This window comes from Vicugna pacos, chromosome 4 (assembly GCF_048564905.1).
Source record: "Vicugna pacos chromosome 4, VicPac4, whole genome shotgun sequence".
Lineage (NCBI taxonomy): Eukaryota > Metazoa > Chordata > Mammalia > Artiodactyla > Camelidae > Vicugna > Vicugna pacos.
In genome coordinates this window covers 52,511,536-52,535,485 of record NC_132990.1, presented here as the reverse complement: position 1 = coordinate 52,535,485, position 23,950 = coordinate 52,511,536, and the positions used below count along the sequence as shown (strand labels likewise).

Below are 23,950 nucleotides of genomic sequence, written 5' to 3'. Positions count from 1 at the left end.
GGACCCAAAAGAAGGCCAGCATGTCTCAGCATGTGTGGAGTGCAGAAACTGAGGGGGGAAAGTAGTAAGAGATAATACGAAGAGACAGGCAGGAGCCAGATCCCTCAGAGCAAAAATTTCAGTCTTTTCCCCTAAAAGGAATGAAAGCCACTGAACAATTTTAATCTTTATGTAGTATGAATGATATGCCTCAGTTAAACAGAATATTCAACTACCACAATCAATGCAGATAAAATGGATCATATAGCTATATAAAATGATTAAAACCTAAATTCTGCTAATGCTAAGTGCTGGGGTTTTTTAAAAAGTTTTTTAATGCAGATATTATTATTACTACAATATCCTGTTTCTCTACCTCTAATGGCTACTCCTGGTTCCTCTGAAAAATAACGCCTAGCTGTTACTGACTGCTGACTAAATGCCAGTGTGTTGAGTGCTCTGCGTAAATTACCTGACTTAATAAAACACCTTTACAAAGTGGGTATGGTTTAGAAACTGAGATACGTAGAGGGCAGCTCGCCCAAGTTTTCGCAGTCAGTATGTAAACGGCAGAGTAAGACATGAAGCCAGATGTCTTATAAAACTATATTAACGATTATAATACTAAAGCTCTTGACTGCTGTATGAAATACCCCACTTACGCTTTGGGAAACACCTGACCGTACCTGACAGTATTTCCCCACTGCCTTGAACTTCCTCCCATCATGCCCTGCTCGTGAGCTCAGACCCCTTTAGTAAATAGTGTCAACCTGACTCCTGGCCAGGTCTGGAACACATGCACCCTTGGGTACCACACCACAAACCACAGGTTACCTTTTGAGGGCCACCCCTAGAACCAGAGCACTTTCTCCTGCTGATTCCACCCGTCCTGACTTACTCTCCCCTTACCAGCTGGTGCCGCAATCTTCTGGCAGCTAAACCTAACAGTTTTAACAAATACTTGCTAGAGGAATGCAAACTTACCTGAATACGACCCAAAGAAAAACACGGAGGCAAAGCTACCGTAATCTTCTCCTAAGAATACTATGGTTGTTTTATCGTCCTGTTTGTGATTTTCTAGGTTAAAGCTTACCCTCTGTTCTTAATCAAGAGCTGGTACCTTCCAAATTGCAGGTTTATAAACAATTATCAAAATACCCACTAGGTGTCAGCCTTGAACTGCATCGGGGTTTCCAGGATGTGGCAAAGGCGTAAACTATGTAGGAGAGGGCATGGAGCGGAAAATATTTGGAGTTTGGATGATTTCCTTTGCAGCATGAACTAAGATAGGAACTGCAGTTAGCTTTTTGTATCAACACAGTGGTTTGATTTTTCAATGAGTATAAATATAGTAATAGATCATGCCACTCTACTCAGTGAGCTCCAGTATGTCCCCCTCTCACTCAGAGTAAACAACTGAACTCCTTACCACACCCTACTCATCTCTCTTCCATCCTCACCCACTTCAGCCACACCATCCCTGAACACACCTGAAATGCTTCTCCCAGAAGTCCCTGCACAGATGACTCATTAGATTCAGGACGCTGACTACGGCCAGCTCTCAGAGATGCCTTCCTGGACACCACCGCACCCCCTCACCCTGACTGCTTTTCCTTCATAACACTTTTCACCACCTAACACATCTTTACTTACTCTTAGTCTCTCTCTTGAATATTACATTAGCCCTCTGAAAGCAGCAACTTTTGTGCTGTTCACTGCTTTTTACCCAGAGCCTAGAAAAATACCAGGCTTATAGGAGGTGCTCAATAAATACCAAATAAATAAATGACCTTAATTCAAAGATATTCCAAAAAGTTGTCATACTTCAAACATTCATTTGCTTTCCAATAAATACTTCTTAAAAAACCTAATATAAAGAAGGCATTGAGCGGTAGTGTGCTTAGTGTTCACAAGGTGCTGGGTTCAGTCCCCAGTACCTCCATTAAAAATTAACAAACAAACCTAATTACCTCCCCCCAAAAATAAATAAAACAAAAAAAATTTTTAAAGGAGGCATTGAATTATGGAAGGTACAAGATAAGACGTTATCTTATTGATGAGAAATACAGTAAGTCTCTAGCTTTTAACTCACAGAATCCCAGCAAGAAGGCATGCACAGTATATTCAGAGGTTTTACAAAAAGAATATGAATATGGTAATCACGGCTGCATATTGTAAGAAACTACGGAACAACAAAAATTTGATGCATGCATCCATCTCTAGGCGCTTCAGTTACTACCCTGCCCCCAGGCAGAAGACTGTTCAGTGGAGACCACCCAGTTTCCCTTATTCTTCATGCACTATTTAAAGGTGTTCCTGGCCTTGATCTTTAATTTGCAGCTGACTTGGGTTTTTTGCCCCGAAGACTCGATTAAGTTTCGTAATTTCCATGTCCATTCTCCCCAGTCCTATACCGTGTGCCCTTGGTGGGGAAAATGTAATGATCATTGCCTTTTCTGCACACAATTTTGAAAGAATCTGAACCAATTTTTCAGCCTGTCTCCAGCCCCTCTACCTTCACAGCTGCTGTCATTCGGGGCGGGGCAGGGTCGGGGGGGGAGGTAGGCAGAGTGAGAGATGCTTATGTAGATTATCACTGAAAGATGATTTTTCTTTTTTGAGAATATAGGAGAATAGCTAGCAAATCTTAAGTGAGTTCACCCGCCAACACAGGTGTGCCTGTAATGCTGGTGATTTCTTTTTATGTGAGAAAGACATACGAGTTTCAAGTAGAGAGTGTTTGGGGCATTCTCCTCGTGCATCTACAGCCTATGGTTTAATTGGGTATTTTCTCTCCTCTTGAAGAAAATTCGGTCCTATTTTTTAACAGTTGACAAGTAGATGAATGTTTCCCTCTAAAACCCTCTCGTTGCTTTGAACCAGAGCCAAACACATCCCATGCATAAATCTGTTACTTTATTTCTTCTCCTTATGGAAACTTTCCAAGTAGATGTGGCCACTTGAAAGGTGCTGATACAAAGTGTCAAACTCATTTCAATGGATTTTGTTTTACCCTAAAACAACATATCTACATTACCAGTTTGAGAATTTAAAGCTTATTCAGATAAAAGGCCTAATGAATATTAGCCCATGAGATTATAGCGGTAACTTGGCTACCTTACAATATTGTGCTGTAGGCAAACTTCAGCCAGGGGTGATACCTTAATGGACTCAAACTTCAAGAGAAACTTAATGTTTCTCTTATCTTAAAGTGAATTACATCAGGGAAGTCTCGAAACCAGACAGTATTTGATACAGAATTCTTGCCCTTACAGAGGGAGTAATAGTCACAGACTGATCAGGAGAGAGTTCTTGAAATGAGAGCCCAAGAAGAATTGTTCAGAAGAATTGCTGAATTTACAAGTCAGCCAACTTCTTTACCCATTCCTTTCTTCAGAGATCTTTTTCCCTTGCTTCTTTCAAAGTGCCAGAATTTTCTCATGAAAACCCAGTTTCACTTACCTGTATTCATCTGACAAGTGTTATTTCTTCAGCCGTCTCCACTAGGCTGGGATCTGCGACATCCTACTTGCCAACCCTCCTCTCGGTCCTCTCTGATGATTGGCACCTCGACTCAGTGTCCAAAACAGGCCTTAGAGGGAGTAGCTACTTTCACTGGGCCGTGTTTAATTCTGCACATTAGGCCTCAACAGCACAAACCAGGCTTCACACTGGACCCTTCGTTCTGGCCTGGTGGGTTTTCTGGGCCAGGAACCCCAGCCTCTCTGCCTCCTGTCTCCTTACCACCTGCCCATCTGAGAGGGGGGCCTCCAGCCCCTGCTCACCCCGGCTGAGTGTGTGAGGCTGGCCTGTGGGCTTCACTGGTAGCTGATAAAGTGGACCCTGCTTCTGCTCTACAAACCTCACTCTCTCTGCCACCACACCAGAGCATGCAGGTCACGGGGACACAGGAGGGTCTATCTCCCATTTTAGGTCTAAGCCACATTCTCCAACAGAATTTACCAGATGCAGGATTTACTAGACATCTGTCCAGGCAGTTAAGATGACACTCTGGTATCCACTGTGCTGGCAATTCTTATATGAACTCTTCCATCAGCCAAAACCTGGAAGGAGAAGGCAAATGGGGTGCATCAAACCCTATCTTGAGCCCCTAACACATTTGTGACACCATGCCTCAGATCTAACATGACAGACACCAAGAGATGAGATTTGAAACCAAAGCACCCACAATGAGATCAAGGCTCTTGCTGCAACCATGGCAGCCAATATGAGTAACTACACGACCCTGGACGGTTGGCCTTGACCAAGGTACCAGGTTACAGCTGCTTTTACTGTAGTATCAGCTGCAATGCCAGGCACAGCTTTGGCTAGAATCCTCAGGTGCCAAACAACTGCAATTAGACAAAAAGAAACAAACAACCCAATAACAATCATCCTAAGAATCAGGGGTAGCTTTTCTTTGGACCACACAATGAGCAGACAGAAATCTGCCCTTGGCAAAAACATAGATGGGAGATAAGCTCTCACGATGGCCTCAGACTTGAAAGGCAATGCTGCTTCCCGGGGACTTCTGAGTCCTGGTGGAGAGGGCAAGGCACTTGCTAGAACCAGATCACTCCAGATCAGGCTCTCCTCAAGCATGGGTGAGAACCACAACGGCTAGACCCAGCCGACCTCTAGCGTGGGAGCCTCTGGAGTAGATGCAGGGCCCCACTTTGGTTCTCAGGCTACTCGAGGGAATAGCAGCCGAGGCTGTAGAGCAGGAAGCGAGAGGCGCCTCAGCTCAGTGCTGTCTTGAGTCCCTGGACGGGAAACCACGTTTCCTCTCTCTCTGAATGGCAGGACCACTTACCCAAGTCAGAAACCTGGCTTTCATTTGCTCCCCAACACAACCCACATCCGAGTTTATCCCGTTCAGAGCTCCGTTAATGCTTGAGGTCAGGTGCTACTCTCTCACCTGGAAAAACGCACAAGCCTGAGTGACTGGTCTCTCTGCCCCGGCTGTGTCGGCAAAGCATCCCTCCCAGTGTGACCCTCCACAGCTTCAACTCGCAATGGCTCGCAATGGCTCTCAATGGCCTTTGACAGAAAACCCAAACACCTTCACAGAATCTCTCAAGCTGCATCTTGCCTTGGCTTCTGTGTTATTTAGCTGACTCTTGATTGGTCTTCAAATGTCAACTGAAGCACCATTTCCTCTAGCGTTCCCTGACACCGCCTCCCCAGCTTGTTAAGATGCTCTTCCTCGACACTCTCATCGTCCTTTCTTAAATCTGAGGCGCCAGTCACATTGTGCAATGGTGTTGGGTTACATGTCTACCTCTACCACCAGGGGAAAAGCTCCTTAAGTGCAGGGCCCACGCCTTTCATCTCTGGATTCACGATACTGGAAGATGGCTACCACTCGGGAGGCTCTCCAAGTGCTAGGGACCCAAAGATGAGTAGAACAGAGTTCCTGCCCCTGAGAAGCACAGTCTAGTCTACAGGACAGTTACACAAATGAACTAAAATACACTGTTAAGTGCTATGACAGATGTACAATCCAGATTCTATATCAACATCTTCCATTTCTATACACAACACCAGTCATGTTGCTGAATTTTTGCTTGACTGTCTCCTAGAACGTGATGAGCCCTAGATAAGGGTTAGGAAAGGGAAAGGCAGGGGAGGTGGGGACAAGGGCTGTGTTCTATTCATCTTTGAATCCTCACTGCCTCACATGGAATCTGGCATAAAAAGGTGCTATGTATATTGAATATTTATGGAGTAATTAATTAGTCACACCCTTCTAAGGGGTGGGAGGTGACCACAGAAGGCTAAAAGGAGGAAATGGACATTATCACTGAACTTGACAGTCGTCTCCCAGAGTGAAAGGGAAACAAATGGCATGAACAAAGGCATCAGGTGACAGAGTGGTCTGGGAGAGCCCTTGACAGGCACAGCCGATTTTAGGAAGATGCCCAATGTAAATCCAAAGCCTGAGGACTTTCTGCCACTCCATTCTATCCTCTCAGGGACCCTTGGATGTCCTAAGAGACTCACAATGAAGGTGTAGTTATCCGAGATCTCCTACCCACTCATGAAACACACTGAAGTATTCTGACTTGGTAAGGACAGCCATAAGTCCTCAGAAATCACATAGCACAGAAGTGGTCACAAGAATGACACACACAATGTAGCACTAAGCTTTCTCCATTTTCTGATGACAGACCAGGTACTAACATGCCTCAAATTCCAACAGATTTGAGGATGAGACCACAGTGATCATTCCCTGTAGTCCTGACTTGGATATATCAGAGCAATTCTTTTGGGATTATAATCTGTAATTTTTCAGTAGGGTCCAATAAAAGCTATGGAAAACATGTCTCAGAAGAACAACAGGCCCAGTCACTTCATGTAATGGGATTTGCAGCGTTAATGATGATTCTGTGAAACATTTTACATAACATGACCCACGCTCTCCAGCTAATAGAATCACAATGAACTTCAAACAGTTCACCAAATCCTTACATGTGCCTGGAGGGCAGAGCATAAAGTCAAAATGAAAATACTGTATTTGGGGTTGTATTTTTAATTTATGAAAACTTGCTCAAGGGAGTTCACACATACCACAGACACATTCTCAGCAAGCTGGATTTTCATGCCCGCTTATCACCGTTTCATACCGGGCCTGTCTCTCTAACTTCTGAGCCAGAACCAGGCCACCAGAGACCCTGAGAGGAAAGCCTCCAGATGCATCACGCGCAGGAGACAGAGCTGCGCCTCCCTCCTCGCATGTGTCTTTCCCGCAGAGCTTGAGACGGGGCTCCACGCCCTGGGTGTCCATGGATGTTGGGTGCATGGTTCTGCTTCACAGAAAGTAAAGGGGACAAGTCTTGCTAATGGTTTTATTTGAATAAACTGGTTAAAATCTAACATGTATAATTTCAAAAACACAGAAGAGTACAATGAGCAGAAAATCTGTTCCGTGTCGTCTGAAACCTTAAAAAGAGAGAAGGTTGACTAGACTATCCCTTACTTTAAATGGGGATGTGTGATTTTGCAGACTGTAATGAACATTCTTTATGTCAAGAAAACAAGGTGAAAGAAGAAAAAATTATGAATGTGGAACTGAGGAATGCTCTAAATATGGGAGAAAGTACTGAGACCCAGCAGTAAGAGGGGGCAAAAATCCCAGCCCCGAGAAAGCAGTGTCAGTTACAGAGAACCTCCGGGGACATGAAATCGTTTCAGTGGTTTCTGGGACTCCACGGTCTACCATAACAAAGAGCTGACCAGGTTATAATGCCTTCTACCTCAAAACTCAAAAGCACCTATGTGAGAAATGTTCCATAATATGACAGGTCTGGTTATATAATGGGTCAGTAAGCAAACAGACGTTACAAAAATTCCTGGACAGTGATATCTGCAGAAAAATATGTCAGCTCAATGGATATTTACTCTGCATAGGGCGAGAAAAAAGAAAAAGCACGTAACTTCTTTATGTTTTCCTTAACCTAGAAACACAAGAAATGTTACTATATTAAATTCATGCCATATTGTCTGCACTCATTGTCAGCAAAAATATTTACAAATAGGACACTAACATTAAACTTGGTGATAATATCTTTTTAAAATTCAAATTTATTATGGCTTTAAGGAAATACGTGGTTAGGCATCCAAGCTCTTTCTAAACTAAAGTATTTTAAAAATTACTCCTTTCAAAGTACTGTTCAAAGTTGTATACACTTTAGTTTTCAATATAAAAAGATAATGAGATTAACAATTTATGATTTAATTACTCATGCAGAGTGAAGAGAAAAGGATGCTGAATCAAACTCCCAAACCCAAAAATCTGGGTAACTGAGTTAAATATTTTAAAGCTGATTTGTGTGAGTGTGTATGTGTGTCTACATGTATCACAATTTTTAACTACTATATGAACATCCAAAACTGATCTGAAAGCTATTGTCCAAACTTCAAATTCTACAATTCCATCATTTCTTCGCATTACAAACTAGATTTAAACACACCCAAATGCAGAACCAGTATGACCATTTCTCTCTTTCTGTAGCAGTAATATCTGCTTCTGGATTGGCTAGATCTACAGCTAATAAACAAGTGGAATCTGGCTTCCTCCCAAAGCAACTATGATGAATGCCTATGAACACTGCTTTGGACAGACGGGCCCCGAGGGGTTCACTCTGGAAATCAGAAACATCCGAGGTCATTCCCAAGCACTGCACCAGAGCTGACTTCAGAAAGGCCACTTGAAGACACAGCCACAGCTGCAGGCTTCACTCTGCTCACATCAGTGTTGCTCTAGTCCACCCCAGATCTGAATCAGGAGAAAATCGGGAAAGAACTTTCCAGGAAACGTTTTAAGACCCAACTCAAACCCAAGGTCTGGTTTTAGTCTTTGATGAAAAAGATGCCGGTCAAACATTTATTTTTCATTCCTGATTCTGTGAAAAGGCTTCTGAAGACCAACTTTATTTCTGTCCAACCTAGGCCCTCCCTGCTTGGAGCTCAGGGCTTTTCCACAAGATGTAATCACTTCGTGTCTGTTTTAAGAAGCTAATGAGCCTTGTTTTCTCCGGAAATGGTTCTTATTCCCCCAGAACGTTTCCTCGATCCTCACAGCAGTCCTCTGAGATGGGCAGGGCAGGCAAACCCTCTCCACTTTACTGACAAGCTCACGAGCAGATGACTTGCCCAGGGGCTCCCTGTGAGCAAAGCTGTGATGCCAGAGCCAAATGCTCAGGAGCAGAACTTCAATTTTTTTATGCAAAAGCATCAAAAAGGTGTCTGTCTGCTAACTTACTAACAAATCTGTCGATTTGAACCTAGGGATGATATAAATTCATACATCTGTTATTCCCCGTTGAGCTTGGCCACAGCATTAATCTGGACCAGGATCGAGAGTTCACTTGCAAATCATGGCTATAGATCTGCCCTTCATGTGTTGTCGACAGCCGAACACCTAGTTGGCCTTTGCTTGGAAACTATTTTCAAGAGAAGGGAACTGACAAATCCACAGCTGCTGTGAGAGTGACATGAGAGAAAGCTAACAGAATCATAAGCCCTGGGTGAGGGAAAAAACGAATTCCCTAAGCAGTCACAAGGAAATGTATATCATATTTGTATTACCTTTAAGATTTTAAGTCTAAGTAATCAAAGAGCCATGCCATTTACATTTCCCTATATGACACATTAAGTGTAAGGGACTCTACTATTTCAACTAAAACTGTGTGATCGAGGAGATTTACAATTATAATATATTTAATTCCTCCTTATGATTACTGCTTTAAATCTAGCAAAAGAGATTCGTCATCCTCTACTCTCACCTGGGGTTTAAAAGTAACTTTTAAAGGCTCGGGGGTGGAGACCTCCCCGCCTACTTGGGGAGGATGCCCAGCAGCGCTGGGCTCCCCGCGGTCTGCTTCGCTGAGAGTCTGGGTGTAGAGCTCACCGAGGGGACCCAGCGCTTCGCTCCCGGCCGCGATGTCCACACCCACCTCCCTGACCTCTTCTGGACCCTCGGCCACTGGCTCTTTAGTTTTCCGAAGGCTACGCATCTTAAACGCTTCCCTGGAGGGCGCTGCATTTGAAATAGATTTCTTAAACCTTTCCCCTGACTGCTTCAGCCTCTCCCCTGACTGCCTTAACCTCTCCCCTGACTGCCTGAGCCGCTCTCTCCTCTCGGGGGTCACTATTCTAGTCCTAATTCTGTTCACCTTCTTGTCAAAATTCTGCCGCGTCTTCTGCATGTTTTCTTTGGAAAAGGCCTTTCTGATATTATCAATGCGCTCCTTGCCTGACTTTCTAAGCCTGTCAGATCTGCTCTCTTCAATGGAATATTCTTCGTCCGAGGACAGGTCAGCTGGGGGGTCGAAGACATCGTCCTCCTCCTCTGGACTGTCCATCAGGCTCCTGTCTTTAACAACAGACAGGGACGTCGGACACCGAACCTCCTCCTGCAGGAGAGAGAAAGTGAGCGAGTTAGCCACCGGCCCTCTGCCCTTCCAGCCACACCTTTTCAGTCTCCTCCGCCCTCTCCTTACATGTTGGTACTTCCTAATAGCAACCTCAGCTTTCAGATCCAGTTGTAAGTAAACGCACATGTATTTTACCTTCATCTCTCCCCTTCTCCTAAGATGAAGACACATTCCTAAATGACACATATTTCTCCACCTCCATGTAAGATAGGCACCTGCCACTTATGTCCAAAAACCAAAGCCTGGCCATCATCCTTTCCTGGACCTCTCAGCACAGCACTCTCCAGGTGCCACCCAGAGACACCTCAGAATCACTGTCCAAAATATTTCCTCTCCTCATCCCCTTTCCAACTGGTCACCAAGCGCTGCTGCTAACACTGCTTAATAACTAATGAGTCCTCTTTTTTCTCCTCCTTCCTCCTCGCCTCCACCGTCTTAATTCAGGTCCTCATCATCTCAGGCCAGAAGCTGTGTGACACCTGTACCTACAAACATCACCTAAGTATTTCCTGAGAAATATTTCTAAAACAGAGCTCTGATCACATCCTTTCTCTGCTTTAAAACATCTGGGAGCTCCCTGATACTCGAAGGAGAGAGTCCCAATTCTTCAGTACAATTAGAGGGCTCTTCTGTGTTAGCCGCACCTACTTTTCCGCTCCTCCAGTCCACAGCACACAACCACTCTAAGTTCCTCAAACATACACACCCCTCCCTACGCCTTTGTGTAAGTCATTTTTGCTACCCTAAATACTTCACCTCTTTTCAGCTTTGTGAACAAAATCTTTCTCCAAGAGTCAATTCAAATGTCCCTCAACTTCCCCGAGAGACCAATTCTGTCTCCAACTTATACTAAAATGACATGTAGATGCCTCTCCTTAAAACATCTATCCCGTGAATGAACGAATTGGAACTCTACTCATTTATATGTCTCCCTGAGGCCTTCACTACATAGGTTCCACGAGAGCAGAGATGGATCCTACTTATGTTTTATGCCCGGCATCTATCCCAGTTTGCCTTGTACTTAAGTAGGTATGTGTAATAAATGGCCATTGGAACAAAGAGGAAGCACATGCCTTCACTCAACAAATAGTTACTAAGCAGCTACCAAGCATCACTTAGTATTCTAGGAACTGAGAATCTCCTGTGAATGAAACAGTAAAAGAACTTATACTCTTGGAGAGACAAACAAGCTACTCATACTTACGTTGGATGGTGACACATGCTAAGGTGAAAACTAAAGCACGGAAGGGGGACACAGAGTGACTGGTGAGGATGCTCGGAAAGGCCTCACCAATAAGGTGACATCCAAGCCTAGACCCAAAGGTAATGCATACACATGGAAGGAAAGGAGAAACAGCAAGGAGAGCAGTGTGGCTGGATCAGAGTGATCAAGGGGCAAGAGGAGGAGGAGAGAGGGCAAGGGAGGGCCAGCTCATGGAGGGCTCTGTCTCCAATGATAAGGACTGTGGCTCTTACTCAGAGTGTGATAGGAAGCTTTCTAAAAAGTTTCCAGGAGGATGGCGACATGATTTGATCCTTGTTGTAAAAGGATGACTCTGTTGAAACGAGGCTATAGAGAGCAAGACAAGAAGCAGGGAGAGCAGTTAGAGACCACTGAGCTTAGTCATGTGAGACATGGTTCAGTATGTTGGCAGAGGTGGTGTTAAGCTGTCTGATTCCAGATCCACTTGGAAGGTAGGAGCCAGCAGGATTTGCTGCTAGATTTAGACGTGGAGTGTTAGACAGGTCAAGGATGGATTCTCAAGTACATGGCCTGAGCAGCTGAAGGACAGATTTGCCATTAACTGAGATGAGGAAGAGAGCAGGGGGCAGAGACTGGAGGGGAAGGATGGGTTCCAAACATACTGACTTTGAGATGCCCACCGAATATCCACGCAGAGATGTGGAGTAAGCAGCTGAGTATGTAAGTCTGGAATTCAGGAGCGAGGTCTGGACTAGAGACATAAACTTAGGAGACATTAACATAAAGATGAAACTAAAAATCATGAGACCAGATTAAAGAGATCACAAAGAGACTGAGTGAATGGATCTACACTCCATTATTCAAAACCCCTGGGAGCCAAGGTTCATTTCAGAAATCAGAATATTTCATATTTGGGGGAAATAATATATTACATAACATTCCCAGTGAGATCTTGGGGAGAAACTTTTTTTGTGGCAAAAAAAAAAAAAATTCACTCCAAGGTGGGATAAAGAGTATAAACAGCCTCATGCTACTTAAGGTGGAGTTTAACCATCAAATGAGCTCAGGTCAAGCTAGGTCTTCCTACCAAGTGAGTTATAAAAAAAGGCTTATTTTTAGAAACTTTTCTACTTTGGTGTTATAGATAAATGGATTTTGGACCTGAAGATAAGAAGGAAGAGATGAGAAAGAATGAAAAAGGAGAAATATCAGCCAGTGAGGAAGGAGGAAATCCAAGAGAGAGTGGCACCCCCAGAAGCCAAGGGGAAAGAAGTTTCAAGAGAGGGAGGGACCAGTCACGTCAAATGTGTCAAAAGGATAAGAATGAGCACTGGATTTGGGAACATGGGAGGCACTGGTAACCTTGAGAACCAGCCCAGAAACACAGCTGCTAAAGGAACCCAACTCACTATTTAGGGATTATTTTTAAAACTACACAGGAAAAACTTCAAAGATGATGAGATTTTTAAACTGAACCCATGAGTTAAAATTTCTAAAAGAAACTGTCCTTCTACTTGAGATCCAGATTCAATCTGTTCAACCAAAACAATTTACTATGTAAGAAATACATTTACACATATTCTAAAACCTATCAGCCTGATAGTCAAGAAGGTATCTCTGGAACCTTATTTCTTTGGATATTACTTAAAATTAAATTCTTTGGCTAGAGGACTGGGGAGTCCAGGAGCTATTGCGGGGGGGGGGAGCAGGGTGGATGTCTGCTAGCTCTCTGATGAATCAGAAGCAGCAACACTATTTCTCTCCTTTCCTGACACCTGCCGCGGGAGTAGCTTCAGCAGCACTGATGCATTCATATGGCCTGAGTAAGTATAATTAGAAAAGCAGCCGAGGAATAATTACTGTTTGGTGGGGAAAACCCTCACAATCCTGCTGGGAAGAAATCAGATATAGCTTCACTCAGGAATCACATACCTTCTTCAACTGCATAACCAACTCTACAAAATCAGGCTTAAAGAACAGAGGTAGAGTCAGGGAAAATACCTGTCATGTGAATCTATTTGTTGCAGCACCTATGAGCCAGAGATACCACGACTGGAGATGAATACACTGTAATAATAATTGAAGATTACAGGGCTGAATTATAATTGGTTTCCAAATACAACTATTACTTATCTTTTCAGGCAGAAGTCTAGGTAAAAAGATGGTTTTTGTAACAAATTGAGTACTATAAGTCAGAGTCTAGTGGCCTTATTGAGTATCAAAAGAATATAGGTAGGGGAATTTTGAATATATAGAAGTCTGGGACTTACTAGAAAATGGCCAAAATAGCTCATTTAGGAAGCACAGGTTCCACAGCACGTGGTTAGTAAGCAAAACTGTTAGAAGATACGATAAGCTTCCCAGTTTTCACGATGAGAAGGTCACCAAGGTGAGAGCATGTTCAAAGAGAAATCGTGATTGTATGATAAGGCAGATAGCTTTTTCAATGCCAGAGTCCCAGATAAGGGGAAAGCTCAGCTGTACACAACTGTGGGAGATAAAATACCAACAAAGACTGCCACCAAAGATATATCCAGGGAAAACTTTCTGAGGAAACACCCAAAAGGAAATTAAAGTATACTATAGCTGAATTACTTGGCTTCAAGTTAATTTTAGTAGAAGGTGCAATCTCAATATAGTCACTTAAACGTATTAACTATGAGAATGAATTACAAGAATTTTAACCGCCAAGAAAAGCCATGTGAATGCTGTATGCAGAGTTCTAACATCTAATGAATCATCGAACCCACTGTTATTTGCCTTTATCTCTTTTTCACAAGCTCTCCCATTATAAGAGAGCAATGGCTAACCAACAAAATGCGGCTTTCTCTGAACAACTTCATTTCAGAGACTCTTTAATAGCATTGTATCTTACAAGGAAACAGAGCTGACAGAAACTAGTGCTTCTCTGTTGCTTTTTGATACCATCATTCATTCAAGTAACTGTAAGGGCTCAAAGAAAAGAAAAAACAGCAAGTTTCAGGGAATAAACAGGTGAATATAGAAACATTAACTTCAAAAGAAAGTTATGTCAAGAGACAAACAAGAGTCAATTAGAACTTTTCAGAGACTTCTTTGCTTTATCTAGCCTTGTAAATATTGATCGGTACCCAGTCTACTCTTCGCACAAGGGTTCTCAGGAGAAATGCTGGATGCCAAGAACGTTTGCTGGCATGCCTCAAGCAAGCAAAGGGTGAGATACCCGTTACTGCTAATGCCCTTGGAAGAGTGAATTCTAAGATGGACACTGCATTCATCACTACCAAATCTAGATCCCCATTACATACACTGACACTGAGGTTGGCCTCTGAGAGTAAGATGACTGATTCTTTCCCAAAATTTTAAGTCTGGAGAAGGACTTCCAGGGACGTGGAAGGAGCAGGAAATGGTAAAGGCCTTCAGATAGCTTAGTCCAACCTGTCTGTTTTTGAAATCTCCTCCCCATTCCTCCTCCTAAATAACCAACAGGCTTTTAAAAACAAAGTACCACTCTGCCATCCCAGTGTAACCTTACAGTCAATAGTGGGCGACAGAAACCTGACTAACGCGAAAAGAACGGCCCGGTGAGTTACAGCCCACATCCTGGCTATCTTACAAATACTGCCTACATAATCCAACTGTGTTCCTGTTTCATTTTGTTTTTATTCTTCTAGGTTTTTTTTTTCTCCTATGCATATGGACATACATCCATTTAAAAAATACAGTGAAATAACACTACATATATGCACATTCCTGTACACATTCCTGATTTTATGTTTACAACAAATTCTTTGGCATGAAATTTGGGGCCATAAGGTTTGTGAATATTTAAAGTTCTTAACACATACTACCAAAACTGCCCTCCAGAAATGTACCAATTAATACCCTAACCAGCAGAAATATGAAAGTGCTTGTTATTTCCTACACTTAAACTCTGACAGCATGTGTTAGTAACTGCAAACATTTAAATAGGTGAAGGTGGAATTTTGCTCATTGATTTTGTCTTTTGTGAACTGACTGATAATGACTTTCTGATTGTTCTACCATGAGAGGAAAGTTCAATTTTTTTCCTTTTGATTTGTAAGAGTTTTTAAATGTATTATAGGTATTAGGCATTTGCGATGGATGTGTTCCTACTTCAAAAAATGAGTGTCAAGTGCAGAGCGAGACAGGAACTTACTAGCTTAATAAAACTACAAAAACTATCATATTAAATCAACTAAGTAAAAAGACATTGTAATCAAATATAAGGAATACTTAGGTGACTCCTACATTTGTGTAACTGTAACAATAAGAAAAACAAGAACAATGGTTCATTAAGAAATAGATCATTTTTCTTATTATTGTGACTCACTATAGTATGCAAAAATTTCAATGGACAAATTATATTCTGAAACGTTTACACTGTACTGTTTAGGGCTTTCCAGGCTCTCCATAATAAGGGGAAGAACCCCACGGTGGGGCTCTTGGTCTTCAGTTTCCTTTTTATGCAACAAAGAGGTGTTTTAAACTAGAGGCTTCTTAGATATCTTCTAGTTCTGAACTTCTCAAAGGCTATGGGAGGGCATCATGCTAACTTGGCTAATATGCTGAAAGAGGCTTACCAATATTAAGTTTCAAAGGCAAGAAATAGATTCTGCTATGCTCCACAGTTCAGATTACATGAAATGGTTGAGAAGCTCTAAACACTGACCTGATAGTACATTAGTTAACATGGAAATGGTTTTACCCTGACATTTCTGATGACACGGAACTCCACACAAATAGTTACGACGTGACACGGGAAACCTCTGATCAGACCTATTGGCAGTTAAAGGATGCAAAAGTTGCAGTAATCAAGCTGAACAGAGGCGCAAGCTTACCTGGAATATTACCACGCGGAATTTGTTTTTCTTCATTATCTCCTCTTGCTTGGCTTCAACTTTTTTAACATGAGTTTGCTGCTTCTCCACACGGGCCTTCACGTCTTTAATGTGAGCACTGACTTTTCGGGTTTTCTCAAACAACTTGTTAATGACATAGCCCGTGTTGCTGTGTGACTGTGAGAACTTCAGCAGGTCGATCTGGACGGACTTTATGGCATTTTCCATCTCCCTGTGTCTCTCTTCTATCCTCTTTTGGCTTGCCTGCACGCTGTCCACGATGGCAGCTACTTTGTCCAGCACAGTCACAATGGTAAGAGCGGCGTCTTGGTCTTCATCTTCTGTGACACCCGACAGGCGATTCTGGTGGATCTTATCAGTATTTGAAGCAGACCCATTATGTTCCATTTTAGTTATTTCTCAGTGAAAGATGTCTTACCACAATCAATTCTGGCACTAAGAGCAAAAAGTTAGCTTGATAACAGGCAACTGGGTTGTTTAAAGGGTTGGAAACCCCACCCCTGGAGACTGGTCAAGTATTTGTAACTACAAATACCCAGACGTGACTGTTCTGCAATATGAACCCTTGCAAAGCACTGGGTGCTGTTCCAAACATGCTTACTGACTGACTAAGGGGCTCAAATAAGACTGTGTGGGTAGAAGAGGAAAGCTTTTAAAATAAAGTTCCCTAAGACCACCAATGTTACTAATATTGCGACAAGAAGCCAAATAACAAAAAAAGCAAATTCCAAACGCTGGGTGAAGCTTTTGCCTTTGGACAATTTCAAGCAGTATTCGTAAAAGCAAATGGGAATTTTGAACTGAAGCCTGCTTTTTCTATTAGTTTCACATATTGAATGTTCTGATGTATCAATACCAAAGAATGCAGTAAATAAACACACCAAAGCAGAGGCCATATAGTGAAAACATTATATTATAACATGCTTTTCCAAACCAAATATTAAAATTAATATTTAATTTTGAACATATTTTTAAATTCTACATGCATACTTCTGAATATCTAAACTACATGTTAAACAGCTGAATACGTTCTATTCACACTTTAGATCTTTAAACACCAACAATCTATTAATACAGCTATTATTACTACAGGACAAATTTGGATAGAGGTCTTAGATGATTTTTAAGCTCACTTGAAGAGCACCAATCATTAACAACTATTTTTGCATTTTATTCACAAACACTGATACAATTGGTTTATTTATGTTAAAACAAGTATTTTCTTTAAAAATGAGTGTGTATTAAGGTAGTTTAAATGACAGAATAGGCTTTATTCCAATCTGTTTGTTAAACAGACTATTTTCACAACAACTAAATCTACTTCTCAGTAATCTGTTCCATCATTGCTACCAGAAACTTTTTTTTAATTAATTCAGAATTTTTTTTCCTCAAAGAGAGAAATGGTCAAATTCCAGTCCATACATCATAAATATTTTACATCTAACACACACAGCTTTACAGTTCATGCGATAGGCAGTGTCTAAAAAATCAGTTAATAAATCTCAAAAACATTTAAATGTCTAAACACAGTGTCTTCTAGATTTTATTTTGTAAGAAAAGTAATCTGTAAACATCTTTACCTTTAGTTCATGCTTGGTTATTTGCTGTGGTCATTGTGGAAGAAGTGGGTATGACTTTATAACCATTTGTGAAGTGGTCCGTCTTTGCAAAAATATTACATTCCATGGGTAAAGAACAAGTCTTAGAATTACCATGTGGTACAAATTTGTGAAATCGGTTTCTGTATTTAAAAACATAAAACAAAGACTACTAAACAGTCCAAAACTGTTGTAGCTGAATATTCTAAATACGAGCCAACAGCACTACACCAAAAATGTTCAAAAATAAGGCCTCTGAAATAAATATTTCCATTCTTTAAAAAAAGACATAATAAATGTACATCACATGGTCAGTGTACATATAAAATCATCAGTTTAAACCATTCTGGATGACGTATCTGAAGTAAAATGACCTAGGTTTTGCTTCTGTCGTCGTCCTCTATTGTTTTTAGGGCATTTTCTATTAAGGAAAAAAAAAAGAAAAATGTTGTTTAGGATATATATATATATTTCCAAAGTAATGCACACTTCACACACGGCACAGGTGATCACATGACAGGTGAACAGATGCTATCTGATGACAGACCAGCATGTCAGACTGCCCTCTTCCCTACAAGCTGGGAGGGGAGAGCGTTAGATATATGATATATCTAACAGGTATGAACACAAACAAAACACTCCCAGGGTCTCCCCTGCTGCATATGTACCCGAGAGAGATCCCCACTCTTCTGGTCTGGCAACTCCCAAGCCACAGTGACTGCTAACATGTAAACTTGTGACTGTGACGGCAGAAAGGATCCCGGACTCTGTACTCTCCCTAGGCATGATGACCACCCCGAAATGACAAGGACAGCTTAGCCGAAGGAGACATCAGGAAGAAATGTGCTTATCAACCACAGATCTGAATACACAGGAAATGCCTAGTGACTTAGACAATGACTCAGAGAAGTCGTTCCACACCCTGCTTGGGCAAACCCTAGACCCCGGGACAGAACTGCCATGCTGGGGATCAGGGATATTCCTCCACTCTGCTCTCACTGTACCGCACACACTTCTCCAGGGTGGTATAAAGCTCACCGGGCCGCAATTGCTCTTGTACCTGCCCACTGGCATGCAAACATACTAGCTCTCATAGGCACAAAAAGCATATTCTATGCGATGTGGAATAAAGGGACTGGGATGCATTCCAGTTAATTCTGAGTTAACTAACTCTGCCAGAAACTAGCTATACAGCCTCCTTTTCCTATAAGCAAAATATTAAGAGTTGGGCTAACTGCCAGCAAGGAGTGTATAATCTAATGGGAAGAAAGCCTTGAGACAGTAAGTACTCCTAAAGTCCCAAGTTTTTATTCAATTTCAAAGAGCACTACTTTTTCTTGACTTAAGAGCTTTGCTGGTAACACTTCCATTTACATACTGCTCTTCACAAATTTATCTTACTCATCCTCGTAAAAACATTTTGAGGTAGACAGTGCTGGAATCATCTCCATTTCATAAATGGGGACACTGGTTGAGAGGTCAAGCAACCCTCTTTAACTGTCACTAACTCACCATGACAGGGGACTAATTCCCATCCTGGGGCCATTGTTTTTCTCGTCTGTATAATAAAGAGGGTTGGGATAGGATGATGTTCAACATGAAAGAAGATTCCAAGCATCAAGTTTACTCATGCAGTCTTGATAAGTGGGTCAGTGGGAAGATTCCTGACATGTAACAGCCACCAGAGAAGAAGTGAACAGCTGTCCCATAATGGACTGTGTGGGAGAGGCACTCCTTAAAAATTCAGTGGAGCAAAGTCCAAGTACATAATTATAATATTCTAAATCTAAGGCAGCAAGACATTCTAGGGGAGAAAACAGTACAATAAAGAGGCCTCAGGGAGAAAGCTGTGATAAATTCAATGAGATGGCCCTTCAGTCATTAAGACGGTGGGCAACGAAGACACTATAATACAGTTAAAAGCAAACCTACTGAGATGCCTACGTGTCTGTGAAGGCAGCACATGGATTTGGGTATAAATTGGAGGGTACTAACTTGAAAACTACCTGCCAGGTAATTTTAATGTAGTAGTTGAGGATTACAGCACAGTGAGAATCGAAGCAGAGTGCTAGACATAAGGCTGGATAAGATTTGTAAAGGGCATCACTATCTCTGTGATCCTGGGTAAGGTACTTCCCACCCCAGGACTCCGGTATCCTCACTTCTCTAGAATGAAGGGGTTCAACTCAGAGTAACTTCCTGCTGACTCTAATATCCTTTGATCTTAAAGACAGCACTATCACTGGGCCTCAAAATCTCCCCTTATTATCTTATTTCTTTCTTTCACCTTCCAAATCAATTTTACTCCACTCCTGCTTTACTCTAATTACGTCCTAAATGATCTCCCCCAACCTCATTCTCTCTCCTCTAGGGAATTTTTCAGACGACACTTAGATTAACGCTCTGGAAAAACGGATCATACCAAACCCGTCCTCTGTTCAAAAAACCCTGAACTGCTACAAAATCAAGTTTGAACCTTGCTCCCAGGCAATGGTCACAATTGGCAAGTATACTTCCCAAGATGACTCAACATGGGCCCTCCTCTTGATGGTTCAGTGGAAAGAGGAGTGGTGCAGGAATCACCGAATCCACATCCAGGCACTTTCACTTACTAGCCGGATGACCACAGGCAAATCGTGTAACCTCTGAGCCAATCTTAAATACCCACAGGCAGCTCTGCTGTTACATTTTTTTTTCCATCTTCTCTTTCTGCTGTCATTACTTTTTATAACATTATGTCCCTCCTTTAATCTACTGCTCAATTTTATACTCAGCAGTCTTGCCTAAGGGCAGATCATCTGTTCTATAGAATGAAGCTCACTGGCTTTAGCACCTAAATTTTATGAAAAATATCTGTTACTCAGAAAACATTTTTTCAATCATTTTTAGATTTATCATTTCAACTCCAGATGGCTGAGACCACTGAAGATCTGGCTTCCATCCAGACCTCAGAGAAGAGCCATAAATCCATGATGGCCTGCCAATATCTGCACTTGGTATGTTCCAATCCTCTGCACAGAATAATGCAGAGGAGTACAGAGATATGTCCATAGGACTTCTGAACTAAACCTTCAAGGAGGTAGGTCGAGGCAAGCAAGAAGAAAAGACATCAGACTGGGGAGCATAAAGACAACATGAACTTAATCTGCTTTGACTTCTCTAGGTCCAGGTCAGTTCTGACTTACACATTTCCACTTAACCTGGAAAACGCCCATTCCAGGCCAACTGCACTCTAAATGTACCCTTTAATTTTGAGTTTAGTTATGATACACTCCAATGGTTTTAGTTATGATAGAGAATTTTAAAGCTTATAACTTATTACTGTATTCCTGAAAATGAAATAATGTTAAAGACAACAATATAAGAAAAGTAGTTTTCTTTATTTCTTTCTTTCTTATTGCATTTACTGATGGGTAAAGTATATTCTTAGGGCATAAAACTCAATCTGCAAGACTTCAGTTTCTGCACAGTTCTTCTGTGTATGGGCAGACTTCTGCTGCCATCATTGTCCCTGAGTGTCCCAGAACTGGCACACAGTTCTAAGACCTCAAAATTCCTTTATGCCGCTGAAAATTCTCACGCTCCTTCTGCCTGCAGCTCAGATCTACCAGTAACCCTGGCAATGAGCTCTTGACCAAATTCTAAAGCAGCAAGACAGGGAGAGGTCAGACCCACATGGAAACCTTAGTGAACCTACCCTAGGATTTCTTCCTGATCGACTGGCAGACGTGAAGTCCTGTCATTTTAAGTGCTTCAAGACTCTTTGATTTAATAGCCACCCACCTCTGCGTGAGAGCTGGTGTTCCCTAGGCCGTTACCCACCTTGTTATGCACATGACAATGGCTACTATAATGGCAATCTGCACGGCTCCAATAATTGCTGCGATGAGAACATGAGTGAGCTTTTGCCTACTTGGCACCACGTAGAGAATACTAAAGTCCGTCTTTTCACAGTGCTGTCCAGTATAACCAGATTCACACCTGAAAAGGGAAAAAAGAAAGGGATTCCTATGAGAATTACAGATGCCAATAATTCCAGGTTTTAAAATTAAAATATACAGAAGAATGATACACTTAAGCAATGGCAAATCAGGCACTCTCCCACTATCAAAAAAAAAAATTGCCATTATTGGATTTCCTTACAGCCTTGTTGGTATGTTTGTTTTACACGGTGCTTCTCTCACCCTCACTGCTTTCATCACTATAGCACATCTCAAAGCTGCCAAGCAGCCTTTATTACTGCCATTTGAAAACAGATACATAGTATTCCACTGAGTGGCTAGAATACAGCTACCTTATCTGTTCTTTACTCTAAAACATACCAGTTATTTTCATGCATCACAATCATGAATTAGGTGTGGTGGATATTATGATGAATGTGCACTTTTCTATACTTACCATTATTCCTTGGGTTAGATACTTAGAAATGGGAGTACTGAATAAACCGATATAACATTCACAGTTCTCTGAACATAACATCAAATTACATTCAAGACACTTTTCAGTGTGTAAAACACAATCATTCAAGATGCAGGGAGAGATGAAAATAAATTATTAATGACAGAAACAGAGCCAAGCAGTCAAGTAGGTGCTAATCTTGGAAGTTATCTGAATTCCAATTAAAAGTAAATAAAAAGGCAACAACATTAGCTGATGATAATAATGTGACAGGGGTAAACATTTAACAGAAAATTCACATTTTTCAGTTGGCAGAAGTGAAATGTGTAAATTAGCCAGCCTTCAGTTAGAACTGATTAATAAAACATCTGAAGAGAATATTTATTAATGTCCCACATTTCATTACAAAAAATAATTTTTAATAAAGCATACATAACAACAAAGAAACCTAGAAGCAGGGAAACAGGGGGCAGCCAGGGGAGATGTGAGCACCCCCCATCCCATCCCTGAGGTTCCTAGCTACCTGCCAGAAGGTTTCACACTGGGTTCTAAGATTCTAAGCAGACAGAAAAAAAATAGTAAGGTAGATATACAGATCACAGAACACAACTGAGAGCCCAGAAATACACCCATACATCTATGATTGACTGATTTTGGACAAGGGTGCTAAGACAATCTGACGGGAAAAGAAGAGTCTCCTCAACAACTGGACATCCACATACAAAAAATGAAGTTGGACCTCTTCCTCACAACATAGACAAAAATTAACTCAAATGGATCAGAGATCTGAATGTAAAACTTTGGGGAAAATAAAGAAAGTAAATATTCATGACCTTAAATGAGGCTATGATTTCTTGATATGACATCAAAAGCACAAGCAACAACAACAACAAAAAAGTTAAATTGGGCTAAATCAAAATTAAATCTTCCATACATAAGGACACTATCAAGAAAGTAAAAGGATAACCCACAGGAGATAATTTTTGCAAATTATGTATCTGATAAGAGAAGTGTACCTAGAATATACAAAAAAAAATTACAACTCATTAATAAAAAGAAAAAAAATTACAAAATAAGCAAAAGATATGAGCAGACATTTCTCCAAACATGATAAGATAAATGATGAATAAGTATTAACATCACTAGTCATCATAGAAACGCTGATATCAAAACCATAGTAAGATACTTCATACCCACTAGTTTGGCTAGAATCAGAGTCAGATAATAACAAGTGTTAGCAAGGATACTGTACAGAATACAAAATGATGCAGCCACTTTTGAAAACAATCTGTTAGTTTCTCAAAAAGTTAAACATAGAATTAGCATTTGGCCCAGCAATTCCACTCCTAGGCATTTACCTAAGTGAAATTAAAACAAAAGTCCACACAAAAACTTGCATACAATTATTCAGGGCAGCATAATGCATAATAGCCAAAAAGTGGAAATAATCCAAACACTCGTCAACTTAAGTGGATTAAAAAAACGTGGTATTATCCATCCAATGAAATATTATTCAGCCACAAAAAGGAACAAAATATCAATACATGCCACAACATGGATAAACCTTGGAAACATTATGCAAAGTGAAAGAAGACAGACACAGAAGACCACATATTACATGAATCCACTTAACTGAAATGCCCAGAGTAGATAAATCTGCAGAGATCGAACAGACTGTCAATTGTCTAAGGCTGAGGAGGATGGAGAGATCTGGGAGTAATACCTAAAGGGGCCAGAGTTTCTTCTTGGGGTGATGAAATGTTGTAACATTGACTGTGGTGACTGCACAACTCTCTGACTACACTAAAAACCATTGCATGAAAGAAAGAAAAGGAAAGGGAATGGGAAGGAAAGGAAAGGAAAAGAGATAAGATCACTGATACAAAACACAATCTCCACAAAATAAAGTCGAACCAGTTGTTTAACAAGAATCACAGTTACTGGACAGCTACACGTAAAAGAATGAGATTA

At 41.3% G+C, this 23,950-nt stretch overlaps 3 protein-coding genes across 4 annotated transcripts in view; all 3 read right to left on the bottom strand.

Annotated features, from left to right (window-relative positions):
- PLPPR1 (phospholipid phosphatase related 1) overlaps nucleotides 1-3,960 on the bottom strand; it is a 505,983-nt gene extending 502,023 nt beyond the window's left edge. For both annotated transcript variants that reach the window (XM_072959836.1, XM_072959837.1), the window contains exon 1: nucleotides 3,943-3,960. The gene's annotated coding sequence lies outside the window, so the exon portion shown is untranslated. The remainder of the gene's footprint in view (nucleotides 1-3,942) is intronic.
- A 3,585-nt stretch (nucleotides 3,961-7,545) lies between these two features.
- On the bottom strand, nucleotides 7,546-17,660 carry CAVIN4 (caveolae associated protein 4). Its single transcript, XM_006204047.4, has 3 exons — nucleotides 17,564-17,660; nucleotides 15,963-16,418; nucleotides 7,546-9,896 (listed from the first exon to the last, which is right to left on the bottom strand). The coding sequence occupies exons 2-3, from the start codon at nucleotides 16,368-16,370 to the stop codon at nucleotides 9,219-9,221; spliced, it is 1,086 nt and encodes a 361-aa protein (XP_006204109.1). The 5' UTR covers nucleotides 16,371-16,418; nucleotides 17,564-17,660; the 3' UTR covers nucleotides 7,546-9,218.
- Nucleotides 17,661-17,842: 182 nt separating this feature from the next.
- The window catches only part of TMEFF1 (transmembrane protein with EGF like and two follistatin like domains 1), a 71,948-nt gene continuing 65,840 nt past the window's right edge, over nucleotides 17,843-23,950 (bottom strand). Inside the window, exons 9-10 of the mRNA XM_031677139.2 lie at nucleotides 21,404-21,562; nucleotides 17,843-18,002 (exon numbers count right to left, since the gene is read on the bottom strand). Coding sequence (XP_031532999.2) covers nucleotides 17,918-18,002; nucleotides 21,404-21,562 — 244 coding nt within the window. The 3' untranslated portion in view covers nucleotides 17,843-17,917. The remainder of the gene's footprint in view (nucleotides 18,003-21,403; nucleotides 21,563-23,950) is intronic.